This window comes from Lepidochelys olivacea (assembly GCF_965140295.1).
Source record: "Lepidochelys olivacea isolate rLepOli2 genome assembly, chromosome: 13".
Lineage (NCBI taxonomy): Eukaryota > Metazoa > Chordata > Testudines > Cheloniidae > Lepidochelys > Lepidochelys olivacea.
In genome coordinates, this window is record NC_140423.1 from 37,572,424 (window position 1) to 37,584,837 (window position 12,414).

The following is a 12,414-nucleotide window of genomic DNA, read 5'->3' on the forward strand; positions in this document are numbered from 1 at the left end:
CAGAGGTCTTCCATCCCACTGGCTATTTCCAGGGGCAAAGGGAGGGGGCTGCAGCAAGCCCATTCCAATTGCAACGGGGAAGTTGCTCCCGGTTTTCCAAGCAGCCCACCCCGAGGTCTGCACAGGCGACGGGGGGGGGGGGGGGCTTGGCCACCACCCCTCTTTGGACAGCTTCACCCAGCCACAGGTCAGAGCAGAAACCAGAGCGGATCCCCCGACTGAACGGGAATGGGTTGCAGAGACTTCAGCCGCCTGCTGACCCTGGGCCGGCTCGGAGCTGGCGCCCCCTAGAGGGGAAAGGACCCATTACTCACCCCCTTAGCCAGCCAGTCACCAGCGCCCCCCAGAGGGGAAAGGCCCCATGCTCTATTCCTCATCCCCTGGAACCAGCCAGTCCCCGCCCTGGGGCCGGCACGGAGCTGGCGCCCCCTATAGGGGAAAGGACCCATTCCCCACCCCCTGAGCCAGCCGGTCCCCGCCCTGGGGCCGGAACGGAGCCGGCGCCCCCTAGAGGGGAAAGGTTTCCATCGCACTTGGCTTCTCCTTCCCTTTTCAAAATCAGACTCTGTCTCTTTAAATCTCCAGATGGGGGAGACCCGACCCAAATGCATTCTACTGGGGAGGGCGGGGCTCCGCGGGCAGCCATCCAATCGGCACGGGGCGGGTTGTTCCATCCGGAGGGAGACGGGGTGGAGGGACGACAGGAATGGATTTATTATTTTTCCAGCTTTAATAGGTTTGTGGGCGGGGCCTTAAATATGACAGGCTGAGGGGGCGGGGCTGGGACCAATCACAGGAAGGCGGGAGTGGGGGGCGGGGCTTGGAGGGGGGAATGTGGGCGGGGCTTGGGGAAAAGTTTGGGACAACTTTTTTTTTTTTGGGGGACGTTATAATAAAGGTCGAAAATTGAGGCGAGGGAAGGAGGGAGAGAAGGAAGATCTTGCCCCCCCGGTGGAATAAGGGGGTGAAGGTTTATTGGGGCGCCCCCTAGGACCTCCCATATATCCCACCCTATTGGGGGACGCTCCCCTCCCCCCAGTCGACCCAGCCTCTCCCATGGGGGCGGCCAGCTGCGAAGATGAGGATCTGGAATTCAAGCTGATCTTTGGAGAAGAGGAGAAGGACCCCCCGGGAATGGGGGTGTCTCTGGAAGGTGAGGGATGTGGGGTTTGGGGGGGCTGCTCTTAAAGGGCCAGCGTGGGCTGGGAGAGAGTATTAAAGGGCCAGCAGGATTTCTGCTCTTCCCTGGCTGGAAGAGCATGGAAAGTTTTGTCCTATTAAGGATGAGGGGGAGGGGGGGCTCGGTTTACACACACACACACACACACACACCCCTTCTGGTTTCTCACGTTATGGGAAGAGCAGCTCCCTGGGATGGATGCTAAGAGCCTGGCAAGGGCTACGGGTGGCCTCTCTGCCGGCCCCAGCCCCGGACCGTTCTGCCAGGGCACTGCTCTGGGGAAGCTTGCAGCCCCAGAGTACCCCCCCCCCCATGCACGTCCCATCCAGCTGGGGCACTGCTCTGGGGAAGCTCGCAGCCCCGGAACAGCCCAGCCATGGGGGGTGGGAAGAGAATTCCCTCGGGTGTCTGTCCATCAGGTCCCATGCTCTCCAACCCTGTCCTGCAACATACACACACACAGATCCCCCCAGGCTGTGAGGAACATGGTGGTCTGTCTGTGTGTCCTGCCCCGCCATCCGTCTGTCTGACACACAGTTTTAACTAGCGCCCTCAGACTCGTACTCCCCCCGCCCCCATTCCTGGCCCTGTGCCCCACGTTCCCATGGCGACCCAGGCCTTGCCAGTGGAGGCGAGTGCGCCTTTAATTGGGTTCATGTGTCGGCCCCCTCCCATCCCAGGCCAGGCTGCCCCACTCCACAGGGTGGGGGAGAGTCTCAGGTCCCAGAGCTGGTGCCCAGTTTATCAAGTTTCCAGACCCCGATCATTGGGGGGGGGTCTGCAGCCCCCTGACCCCAGCCCCTTCCAGCAGGGGGTGATGTGAGGAGTGGGAGGGGCTCCTGGCTACTCCAGTCCCAGCAGGGGGCACTGTGGGGAGCGGGGCAGGAGGGCTGGCTTTGGGGGGGAGCTCCTAGCTACTCCAGCCCCAGCAGGGGGCGCTGTGGGGAGTGGGGCAGGAGGGCTGGCTTTGCGGGGGAGCTCCTAGCTACTCCAGCCCCAGCAGGGGGCGCTGTGGGTGCAGGGGAGGTCCCAGGCAGCCCAGCCTCAGGGCTCTTGGGGTTCCCGTGTTGCTGGACACATGGCTGGGGCGAAGGTGTCTGACATCACAGCCCCAGAACCCCTCCCCCGGCCAAGGGCCCACCCGAGGAAAGGGGCAGAGATGGGGCCTTAAATGAGAAGCAGGTGTGTGTCGGAGCTGGCAATTGGGTTGAGATCACGTTGCTTTGTGTCTCTCCAACTCTTTGTGTTTTCGTGGGAAGGCGGCTTTCCTGCCGGTGGTTTTCAGCACAGACGTTTCTGCCCGCAAGATTCCTGGCCCTCTTGTCTGGGGCCCCATGGAAATGCCACGGCCCTGGGCCGGACGGGAACCTGGCGTCCTCCAGGGTGCAGCCTTGTCAAGGGGGGAACAGGGGTCACTGCCGCTGCGCTAGGGCTTTTGTGGTGTGATAAACTATGTTGCTGCTGCCCTCTACTGGAGAGAGAGAGAGAGACAGACCCCAGCCTACTACTGCTGGTTTGTGTGGGTGTGTTAGAGAGAGAGAGAACAATTTACTACTGCTGTGTGTGTGTCCCTGCTGCCTCCTGGTGGAGAGGATGAGCCCTGCTGTGTGTGTGTCCCTGCTGCCCCCCTGGTGGAGAGGATGAGCCCTGCCGTGTGTGCGTCCCTGCTGCCCCCCTGGTGGAGAGGATGAGCCCTGCTGTTTGCGCGTCCCTGCTGCCCCCCTGGTGGAGAGGATGAGCCCTGCTGTGTGTGTGTGTCTGCTGCCCCCTGGTGGAGAGGATGAGCCCTGCTGTGTGTGTGTCTGCTGCCCCCCTGGTGGAGAGGATGAGCCCTGCTTTGTGCGCGTCCCTGCTGCCCCCTGGTGGAGAGGATGAGCCCTGCTGTTTGCGTGTCCCTGCTGCCCCCTGGTGGAGAGGATGAGCCCTGCTGTGTGTGTGTCTGCTGCCCCCTGGTGGAGAGGATTAGCCCTGCTGTGTGTGTGTCTGCTGCCCCCTGGTGGACAGGAGGAGCCCTGCCACCATCCCTGTCCATCTCTCCTCCTCTCTCCCCCCACAGACCTTGATGCTGAAGACCTCCCTCCGTGTTGCACCCTGGCCTTGGGTGACCCACCGGCCTATGCCTCCCCCCTGGGCATCCCCTGCCCGCCCCGCCTGGTCGGGGGCCCCCGGGCCGGCATGCACTCCCCCCCGCCCCGCCCGGCACGGGATGACACCTTCGAGAGCCAGCCGGCGCGGTGGGTGCGCCTGGGGGCTGACGCCCGCGTCCTGGAGTGCCCCAGCATCCAGATCACCACCATTTCGCCCAGCGCCGAGTGGGACTGCTCCCCACGCGACTACCTGCCCCTGGAAGCCCACGGCAGCTACCGGGAGGCCCCACCGGCCTCCGGCTTCTTCACCCCCAGCCCCGCCAGCAGTGGCAGCGCCTCCCCCTGGAGCTTCTTCTCGGACGATGACGGGGCAGGCGGTGACGACGTGGAGCGGGAGCTGAACGAAGCTGCTGCCCGCTTTGCCCTCAGCTCCCCCTGTGGCTCGCCCAAGCCCTGGGCCGGGCTGGAGGAGCCCTGGGGCCTGTACCCTGCCGGGCGGGGGGCTGAGGATGGCTGGGTGGCCCTGGCACCCCGCCCGGCCTCGCCCTGCGGCAAGCGGCGCTACTCCAGCTCGGAGACCCACTCCTCGGCCTCGCCCTGCCTCTCCCGCCGCGGCAGCCTGGGCGACGAGGGGGGCGGGGAGGGGGCAGAGGGGGCAGGTGGGGAGGGGCCGCCCTACGAGGCTACTGGGCAGCACCCCCCAGCTGAGAGCATCCCGCAGAAGGCCCGCAAGACCTCCACTGAGCAGACGGTGGCGCTGACGCGGAAGGAGGAGGGATGCTGCAATGGTGACGACGGGGGGTTTGGGGCGGCCCGCAAGGAAGGGATGGACTATCTGGCCGTGCCCTCCCCACTGGGCTGGTCCAAGGCCAGGATCGGGGGCCACAGCCCCATCTTCAGGTACCAGCTACTAAAGGACCCCGCCCACTGCAGTGCGGCCAGTGCCCCCTAGAGGAGAAAGGCCCCACTCGCCTGCCCCAGCCAGTCCCCACCCTCAGGCAGGATCCCAGCCGGCGCCCCCTACAGGGGAAAGGCCCCATTCCCCACCCCGCTGCGCCAGCCAGTCCCATTTTGCCAGCTGCTCCCTGGGCTGCAGCTGCGGCTGGCAGCGGTTCCATTGTATAATAACAAGCTGTCAAGCTGGCCCCGCGGCAGACGGGCCCATGTCTCCTGTTATAGATCCCAGAGCCCGGCTCAGCACGCCCGGTGGCAGCTGCCGTAAACACGGCTCCTGGCGGCACCGCACCTTCCCTCTTAAGGTAAACCCCAGGATGCTGCAGCCTGGGCTGCGTAGGGAGCGCCCCCTAGGGAGCCCCTGTGGCATAGCACCCCCTCGCACTGTGCGGGGAGGGGAGAGCGCCCGCTACGGAGCCCCCGGCCTCATTCCCTGCAGCACAATGTCCCCTGCTGAGCCACCCTAGACCTACCCCCCGCCCCTACAACACAGCCCGCCCCCTCGCCCTGGCAGTGAGAGGAGGGTGCCCCCTACTGAGTCCCCAACCCTATTCTTTGCAGTGCAATGTCCCCTGCCCCACCCCTAGCAACACGGCACCCCCTAGCGCTGCATTGGGGCCAGCATTGACAGTGAGGGGAGCGCACCCCCTTATTGAGCCCCTGCAGCACTGGGGCCAGCACTTAATGGGGGGGAGCCCCAACCCCTATTCTCTGTGGCACAGCGCCCCCTAGTGCCAGCACTGATGGCCAGGGCAGAGGCCCCCTGCTGAGCCCCCCACCACACACACTTCCTGCAGCACGGCGCCTCCTAGAGGCCAAGGTGCCATCCAGGACACCTGTCTTCTTCTCTGCCCTAGGTCATCCGCTCTGCCTCCCTTAGACTGGCCCCTGCCCAGCCAGTATGAACAATACGAGCTGAAGATCGAAGTCCAGCCCCGGACCCACCACCGGGCCCATTACGAGACCGAGGGCAGCCGGGGTGCCGTGAAGGCCGCCCCAGGAGGTCACCCTGTGGTGAAGGTACCTGAGCTTCCTTGGAGGCATCCCTGGATTTCACCCCATTAGCCCCATCTCCAGGCGTCCCCAGTGGCCCCTGGGCTGGGGTGGGGGGTGACAGGGATTGGATCCCCCAAGCTGGGACCCCAAGTTTCTCATGACTATGGATGGTGGCGTGGGTGGTTACGGAGCAATGGGTTCCATGGCAGGTGGGTCCCAGGGATGGGGGGAGCAGGATGGGGGTGACAGAGACAGGATGGGTGGGGACAGCGGCCTCCTCGGCCGCTAGCACCCTTCTCCGCTTGCTCTGCGCCTTTCGCCTTTTCGTTTCCTTCTGCTCCGCTCCTTCACTGTCCTGGCTCTGCTCCGGCTGGGTCCCACCAGACCGGCCTGCTTGTGAGGGGCTCTGTGTGACAGTGGATCTGCAGGGGCGGGGAGGGCTGGAGGGGGTCACATCCCCCTCTCATTGCAGGCCGCCCTCCCCCCGAGCCTGCCGGCTGGAGCTGCGGGGGTGGGGTGGGAGTGCACATGCAAGGGTGCCCTTTCCCACGCTCCAGACCAGGGACAGGCCGCGCATGCGTGTGTGGGTACACAGACACACACTCACACCCTGCAGGGCTCAGCCCTTCCAGCAGGGGGCAGCAGGTGTGCGCGCACACCCACACCTACACCCACAAAGATCAGTCTTAATTTGTGAAAGGCAGAGTATGCAAAAGAGAAACAGAGTGTGGGGGAGGGGTTGGGGAGGATGGAGGGGTTGAGGGTGGGGGCGTGTGGGGGAGCGGCTCTGGGGATGGAAGGGAAGGGTTTTTAGAGGAGGGGCTCTGGGGTTTGAAGAAGTTGGAGGGGAGTGGTTTTGTGGGGGGGCTTTAGGGGTGGGGGCTGGAGGAGGTAGGGTGGTAGGGGAGTGGAGGGGGTGTTGGGGGGAGGGGAGTGGTTTTGTGGGGGGGCTTTAGGGGTGGGGGCTGAAGGAGGTAGGGTGGTAGGGGAGTGGAGGGGGTGTTGGGGGCTGGAGGCAAGGGAGATCCCCTGTATCCTGGAACCTCACCCCAGTTAGCACCTCCCATCTCGGACTCGTGCAGGGGAGCTTGCCCCATGAGTCCTTCCCCCCCCACCGAACATTCCATTTCACCCAGGTCTGGGGGGGAAAGGATTTTCCCCCCTTGTTTCTGTTCCAACCCAAATCGAGTCCAGCTGTGCATCCCGTCTGCTGATTGGAAACAGCTGGGCCCGCCCTGGGGGAGACCACCAAACCGCTGGCGTCGCCCCACCCTGGCTGGGCTGGTGTCCAGACTCCGAGAGCTGTGGGGGGGACGAGGCACACGATGGGGCTCTGAGAGAACCCAAGCTCCCTCAGGGGTGGGAAACTGAGTCATGGGGTGGGGGCATTTGCCTGGGATCCAGTCCAGGCATGGTCCTTGGCAGGAAAGCCAAATCCCTGTCTCGACAGCAAAAGGAATCCGGTCTGGGTTCCCCCAGACTCCTTCCCTATTCCCCATGGAGGGGGCACCTGGTGTGTGTTTCCCCCACCCTCTCTCCCCATTCCCTGGGGGGTTAATCCAGTCCAGGTTTCCCCAGCCCCCCTCTCTATTCTGCATGGACGGATCCAGGCCAGGATTTTCATGTCACCCTCCCATACTTCTCCTTGGGAAATCCTGGCTGGTGGATCACAGGCTGAGCAGATCGGGCCCCTGATTCCTGACTGTCCTTCCCCTTCTCCCCCTCCCTCCTGGCAAGCTCCTGGGCTATGACGAGAAGCCACTGACCCTGCAGATGTTCATCGGCACAGCCGATGAGCGCAACCTGCGGCCTCATGCCTTCTACCAGGTGCACCGCATCACCGGCAAGATGGTGGCCACCGCCAGCTACGAGACCATCCTCAGCAGCACCAAGGTGCTGGAGATGTCCCTGCTGCCCGAGAACAACATGGCGGCCAAGTGAGTTCCCTGGGGAGCTGCTTCAAGATTTTCTCCCCATCCCAGGGTGGTGCCACCCAGAGCCCATTCCACAAGGAGCAGAGATCCGCTTCTGGATTTTTTTCCCCATCCCAGGGCAGTGCCACTTCTAGACTCCACCCAGAATCCATGCCAAGGCAAAGGAGTCCAATTCTGGTGTCCCCCACCCCACCCTGCCCCAGGAAGATTGGACCAGGAGTCCACTGCAGGAACGCAGGGGATCTGGTTCGAGATCTTCCCCTCATTCCCAGGGGAGGCAGCATCCCAAAGTCTAATCCAGGGGATGCAGAGATCCAGGCCCAGGTCTTCTCGTCCTCCAGGGCGTGGGAGGTGCCTCCAGAGATCATTCCAGGGTATAAAGGGATCCTGCTCCCAATCTTCCTATCTCCACAGGGGCTACACAGCAGAACCCATTCGGATGGGCACAGAGATCCACTTCCAGGTCTTTCCCTTCCCCAGAGGCTATGGCCCAGAGTCCAGTCCTGGGAGGCAGGGGGTGGGGTGGGGAATCCAGCAGCTGCACCCCAGAGGCCAATCCAGGGAGCTCTGGGATCCAGCTCTGGGTTTTCTCCCTCTCCTGGTTGACCTGCACCCCAGAGTCCAATCCAAACAACACAGGGACCCGGTTCTAGGTTTTCCAGACCCAAGGGCGGGGGCTGAAGTGGTACCAAGGGCCCCATTCCAGGGTCTGACCTGCCCCCCACACTCCAGGGGGCCCCCTAACCCTGCCTCCCTTCCCCAGCATTGATTGCGCGGGGATCCTGAAGCTGCGGAACTCGGACATCGAGCTGCGGAAGGGCGAGACCGATATAGGGCGCAAGAACACCCGGGTCCGGCTCGTGTTCAGGGTCCACGTCCCCCAGGGCAATGGGAAAGTCGTCTCCATCCAAGCTGCCTCTGTGCCCATCGAGTGCTGTGAGTGCCCAGGTGCCAAGGGGTGCTGTGGGCTAGCCCAGGGCTATGGGGTTGGTGCCGCCTATGGGCCCCACTGGGGGCTGTGGTGGGTCAGCCCAGGGCTATGGGGTTGGTGCCACCTATGGGCCCCACTGGGGGCCGTGGTGGGTCAGCCCAGGGCTATGGGGTTGGTGCCACCTATGGGCCCCACTGGGGGCCATGGTGGGTCAGCCCCGGGCAATTGGTTGGTGCCACCTATGGGCCCCGCTGGGGGCTGTGGTGGGTCGAACTAGGACTATGCGGTCCATGCCCACTACAGGCCCCACTAGAGGTCACGGGGTGGGGTGGGGGGTGTCTGTCCGTGGGGCTGGGCACTCACCATTGACCCTCTGCTGCCCCCAGCCCAGCGCTCGGCGCAGGAGCTCCCCCTGGTGGAGAGATGCAGCCTCAGCACGGGGTCGGGGCGTGGGGGCGAGGAGATGGTGCTATCTGGCGCCAACTTCCTGCCCGACTCCAAGGTCGTCTTCATTGAGAGGGGTCCCGGTAAGTGTGAGCCCCACCCCCACCATCTCCTCCCTGCCCCCTGCACTTGGGAAGCCCCCTGGGAGCCACAATTCCTCCCCCCACCCCACTGGTACCCTCCCAATCCCCTCTTCTCCACCGTCCCTTCTGTGCACCCTTATGCCCAGGAGACGCTTGGACCTACAATGCCTCCGCTCCCTGCACTTGGAGAGATCCCCCCAGGACCTTCCCTACCCCCCTCCCTTCCCCCTTGCTCCACTCCTCCATGGCCTCTTCTCCAATAACCTCTCTCCTTTCAGATGGGAAGCTCCAATGGGAGGAGGAGGCCTGTATCAACCGGCTCAAGAGCAACGAGGTGAGAAAATCCCAGAGGGGATCCACCCTGGGGGAACAGGGTGGGGGACAGGGGAAGTCCTGGAGCTGATCACCCATGTGGAAGCGGGGTGGGGAATGGGGGAAATCCTGGAGTGGATCGACCCTGGGGGAGTGGAGTGGGGGTGCAGTAAATCCAGGAGTGGATCGACCCTGGATCTGGATTCCTGGAACAGATTGCAAATTCCAGCCCCACCCAGGATGAGGGAATTTTGATGCTCCCCCTCACCCGAATTCCCTCTCCCCCCCCCCCTCCAGACCACGCTGACCCTCACAGTCCCAGAATACAGCAACCCACAGGTGGCCCGGCCTGTCCAAGTCTATTTCTACGTCTCCAATGGGCGGCGGAAACGGAGCCCAACGCAGACCTTTAAATACCTGCCTGGTGAGTGGGGTGGGGGGAGGAGTCGTGTAAATGGGGAGAGGGGCACGAGATGGGGGAGGAGGAAGGAGAAGAGGTTGGGGAGGCAGCGATTGGGGGCGTGATTCCCACCTGGCCTCATGGTTAGTGGGGGGAGGGGGGAGGGGCAAAGATGGCAAATAGACAAGGAGCGGGAGGGAGAGAGCAGGAGAAGAGGGGAGGGATGCTGTTTGATGGGAAGGATTTGGGGCAGTTCCCTCCCCCCGCAGTCTCTGACTCTCTCTCTCTCTCTCTCTCTCCCTCCCTCTTTCCCTCCCCCCCGTCCCCACAGTGATCTTCAAGGAGGAGCCACCCCCCTCCTCCCCACTCCGCAGCTTCCCCCCTGGCCCCTCCTCCCCGGTGCCCCCTTGCAGTCCCCCCTATCCCCCCGAGGGCCCTGGGGACATGGACATTTCTCCCAGTCGCCCTCACTTCCCCTGCTACCCTGATGACTCCCCCTACAGGGCTGGCTACTCTCCCTCCCCTGCGGCCTTTGGGAGCCCCTCCCCATACCCTGATGGGCCCCCACTGCTTCCTTTGACACCCCCTTATCACCGCTGCCTGGCCACTGATCCCTCCAACCACTACCCACACACGGAGCAGTATGGGGGGGCTGGGCTGACGGTGCCCTCCCACTTCCATCCGTTGGGCTACCGGCCCCCACACTTCCAAGCCTCTGCCCAGCTCACCCCCCCACCACTGTCAGAGGGAGCCGGGCCCCCCAACTGGGGGGATCCAGAGTCGGGGGAGACTGAGGAGGTGGAGAAACCCAGGGGCAGCGGATACCGGGCGGCTTTCCGTGACAGCCTGCCTGTCCAGGGGATCACGCTGGAGGAAGGTAATGGGACTTTTCCCCTCTAGGGGGCGCTGGCTCCCACCCGGCTCTAAAGCAGGGGACTGAATCATAGAATACCAGGGTTGGAAGGGACCTCAGGAGGTCATCTAGTCCAACCCCCTGCTCAGAGCAGGACAAATCCCCAATTTTTGCCCTGATCCCAAATGGCCCCCTCAACGATTGAACTCACAACCCCGGGTTTAGCAGGCCAATGCTCAAACCACTGAGCTATCCCTCCCCTGGCTTGATCACAGGATGTAGAATGGGAATCAGGGTCTTTCCCCTCTATGGGGCGCTGGCCCCGATCCTACCCCAGGGCGAGGGACAGCCTGGCTCATGGGCTAGGGAATGGGACACGGGGCCTTTCCCCTCCAGGGTGCACTGGCTCTGATCCAGCCCCAGGGCGAGGGTCTGTCTGGCTCAGGGTCTGTCTGGCCCTCACTCTGGTTTCCCCTCTCTTTTCTCCTAGTGACCGAGATCATTGGCCGGGACCTGAGTGACTTCCCGGAGCCGCTCTGTGAGGGCAGAGGGAGCTGAGACCCTGGCTGCTCCTGGGTCCTTCCTGGCCTATCCAAGCTCTGTCCATCTCATTTCTGTTCATCCATCTGTCCAAACTCTCTGTCCGTCCGTCTGTCTGTCCAAGCTCTATGTCCATCAGTCACACCTCCAATCATCCATCCATCCAAGTTCTCTGTCCGTCTGTCCAAGCTCTCTGTCGATCACAGCTCCGTCCATCCATCCTAGCTCTCTGACCGCCTGTCCTAGTTCTCTTTCTTTCTACATCCAGGAAGGATGACTCTGAAGTCCCCACTCCTACCCCCTGATCTCCTCCCCCAAATGCCCCTACCATCTGGGCTTCACAACATATGCCAGATGCAGGGTGAGGGGGCCCCTGGCCTCTAACACCCCCGTTCTCCGCCTCCCTCCTGGAGCTATTTTCCTATCAGGCAAAAATACCCAACCAGGGGAAGGGGATATTCCTATCCCCTCTGTGTGAGCCCAGCCCCATCAATTCAGCAATGGGGGTGGGGGGCAGATGTAGCTAATGGTGGGGAAGTGGGGGGGAGTTTGAGCCATCAGATTTTGCAGGGTATACGAAACACACACACACACCCCATGGGGTAAAGTAACTCTCCAATAGAGTGGGGGAGGAGGTTCCACCCCATGGTGTCACATGGAAGCCCCTTCCCTAAATTTCCCTCCCTCACCCCATGGGGACAGGAAGGCATTAATGACTACAGTGGTATTGTTGGGGGGCACGGGGAGAGGGGTATCTGTGATAATATCCAGTTTTATACCATTTATTTTTTCTCCTTTTCTTTGAATCTTGGTTTGTTTTGTAATGAAATGAATTGATTAAAAAAACAACAGCTCAATACAATAAAAGCGTGTCTGATTCGGGGGGGGCGGGAGTAAAGGCACAGGCTGGGCAAGTGGGGATGGGAGGGAGAGGGAAAGGGGGGAAGGGGGATGGAAGGTGGAGTGGGGTGACAATACTGCCCCTAGTGGCCATTATACAGTACAGCCGCCCCTTCCCCGCCCCCACCCTCTGCTGCCCCCTAGTGCCCCTTATACAGTACAGCCGCCCCTTCCCCGCCCCCACCCTCTGCTGCCCCCCAGTGCCCCTTATACAGTACAGCCACCCCTTCCCCTTCCCTACCCTCTACTGCCCCAGTGCCCATTATACGGAATAACAGTCACGGGATAATTACTGCTGGCCTGTTTGGGGTTAGCTGCTGTGGGTCGCTCTGGACGCGGGGCGGTGCGATACAGGAGCAGAGAGACCCTCCTGGCGCCTGGTGGAAGAAGTAATTTATCACCGACACACGACGACGTGTGTGCAAGGGTGACAGGGGCTCAGGGTCTGAGCAGGGCTCCTGGCTGATCTGTCTGGGTGGGTGACTAATGTGTGCAACTAGGATCCCAGACTGGGAACAGAGTCGGGGGGCAGGACAAATGGGGTGGGGGCAAGTTAGAAGGAAGGACCGGAGACAGGGAGAAGGAAAGAATATCAATTGATTGATCAAATTCGTCTCTCTGCACCCATGCACAGCACATTTATCTGCCTGTGTCCCTACACACCTTCCTTCCCTCCCTCCCAATCACTACCTGTGTGTCCCAACACACCTTCCTTCACTCCCAATCTCTACCTGTCTGTCCCTACACACCTTCCCTCCCTCCCAATCTCTACCTGTCTGTCCCTACAAACCTTCCTTCCC

General features: G+C 62.5%; 1 protein-coding gene across 2 annotated transcripts; it reads left to right on the forward strand.

The window, feature by feature from the left end:
• Nucleotides 1-892: 892 nt before the first annotated feature.
• Nucleotides 893-11,563, forward strand: NFATC4 (nuclear factor of activated T cells 4). Of its 2 annotated transcripts, XM_084645867.1 has the most exons (10): nucleotides 893-1,153; nucleotides 3,237-4,167; nucleotides 5,079-5,241; nucleotides 6,955-7,154; nucleotides 7,915-8,087; nucleotides 8,469-8,609; nucleotides 8,888-8,943; nucleotides 9,219-9,345; nucleotides 9,653-10,198; nucleotides 10,665-11,563. In XM_084645867.1, the coding sequence occupies exons 1-10, from the start codon at nucleotides 1,057-1,059 to the stop codon at nucleotides 10,730-10,732; spliced, it is 2,502 nt and encodes an 833-aa protein (XP_084501993.1). In that variant the 5' UTR covers nucleotides 893-1,056; the 3' UTR covers nucleotides 10,733-11,563. The 2 variants fall into 2 exon arrangements, with proteins under 2 accessions (XP_084501993.1, XP_084501992.1); XM_084645866.1 differs by lacking the exon at nucleotides 893-1,153 and having other exon boundaries at nucleotides 2,190-4,167.
• The last annotated feature ends 851 nt before the right edge of the window (nucleotides 11,564-12,414 follow it).

Bases quoted from the DNA above. Each gene is read 5' to 3' on its own strand.
- NFATC4 (XM_084645866.1), top strand. From the start codon at position 3,098: ATGAGCCCTGCTGTGTGTGTGTCTGCTGCCCCCTGGTGGAGAGGATTA. The intron at 5,242-6,954 runs GTACCTGAGCTT...CCTCCTGGCAAG, and splicing joins GAGGTCACCCTGTGGTGAAG to CTCCTGGGCTATGACGAGAA. The intron at 8,610-8,887 runs GTAAGTGTGAGC...CTCTCCTTTCAG, and splicing joins CTTCATTGAGAGGGGTCCCG to ATGGGAAGCTCCAATGGGAG.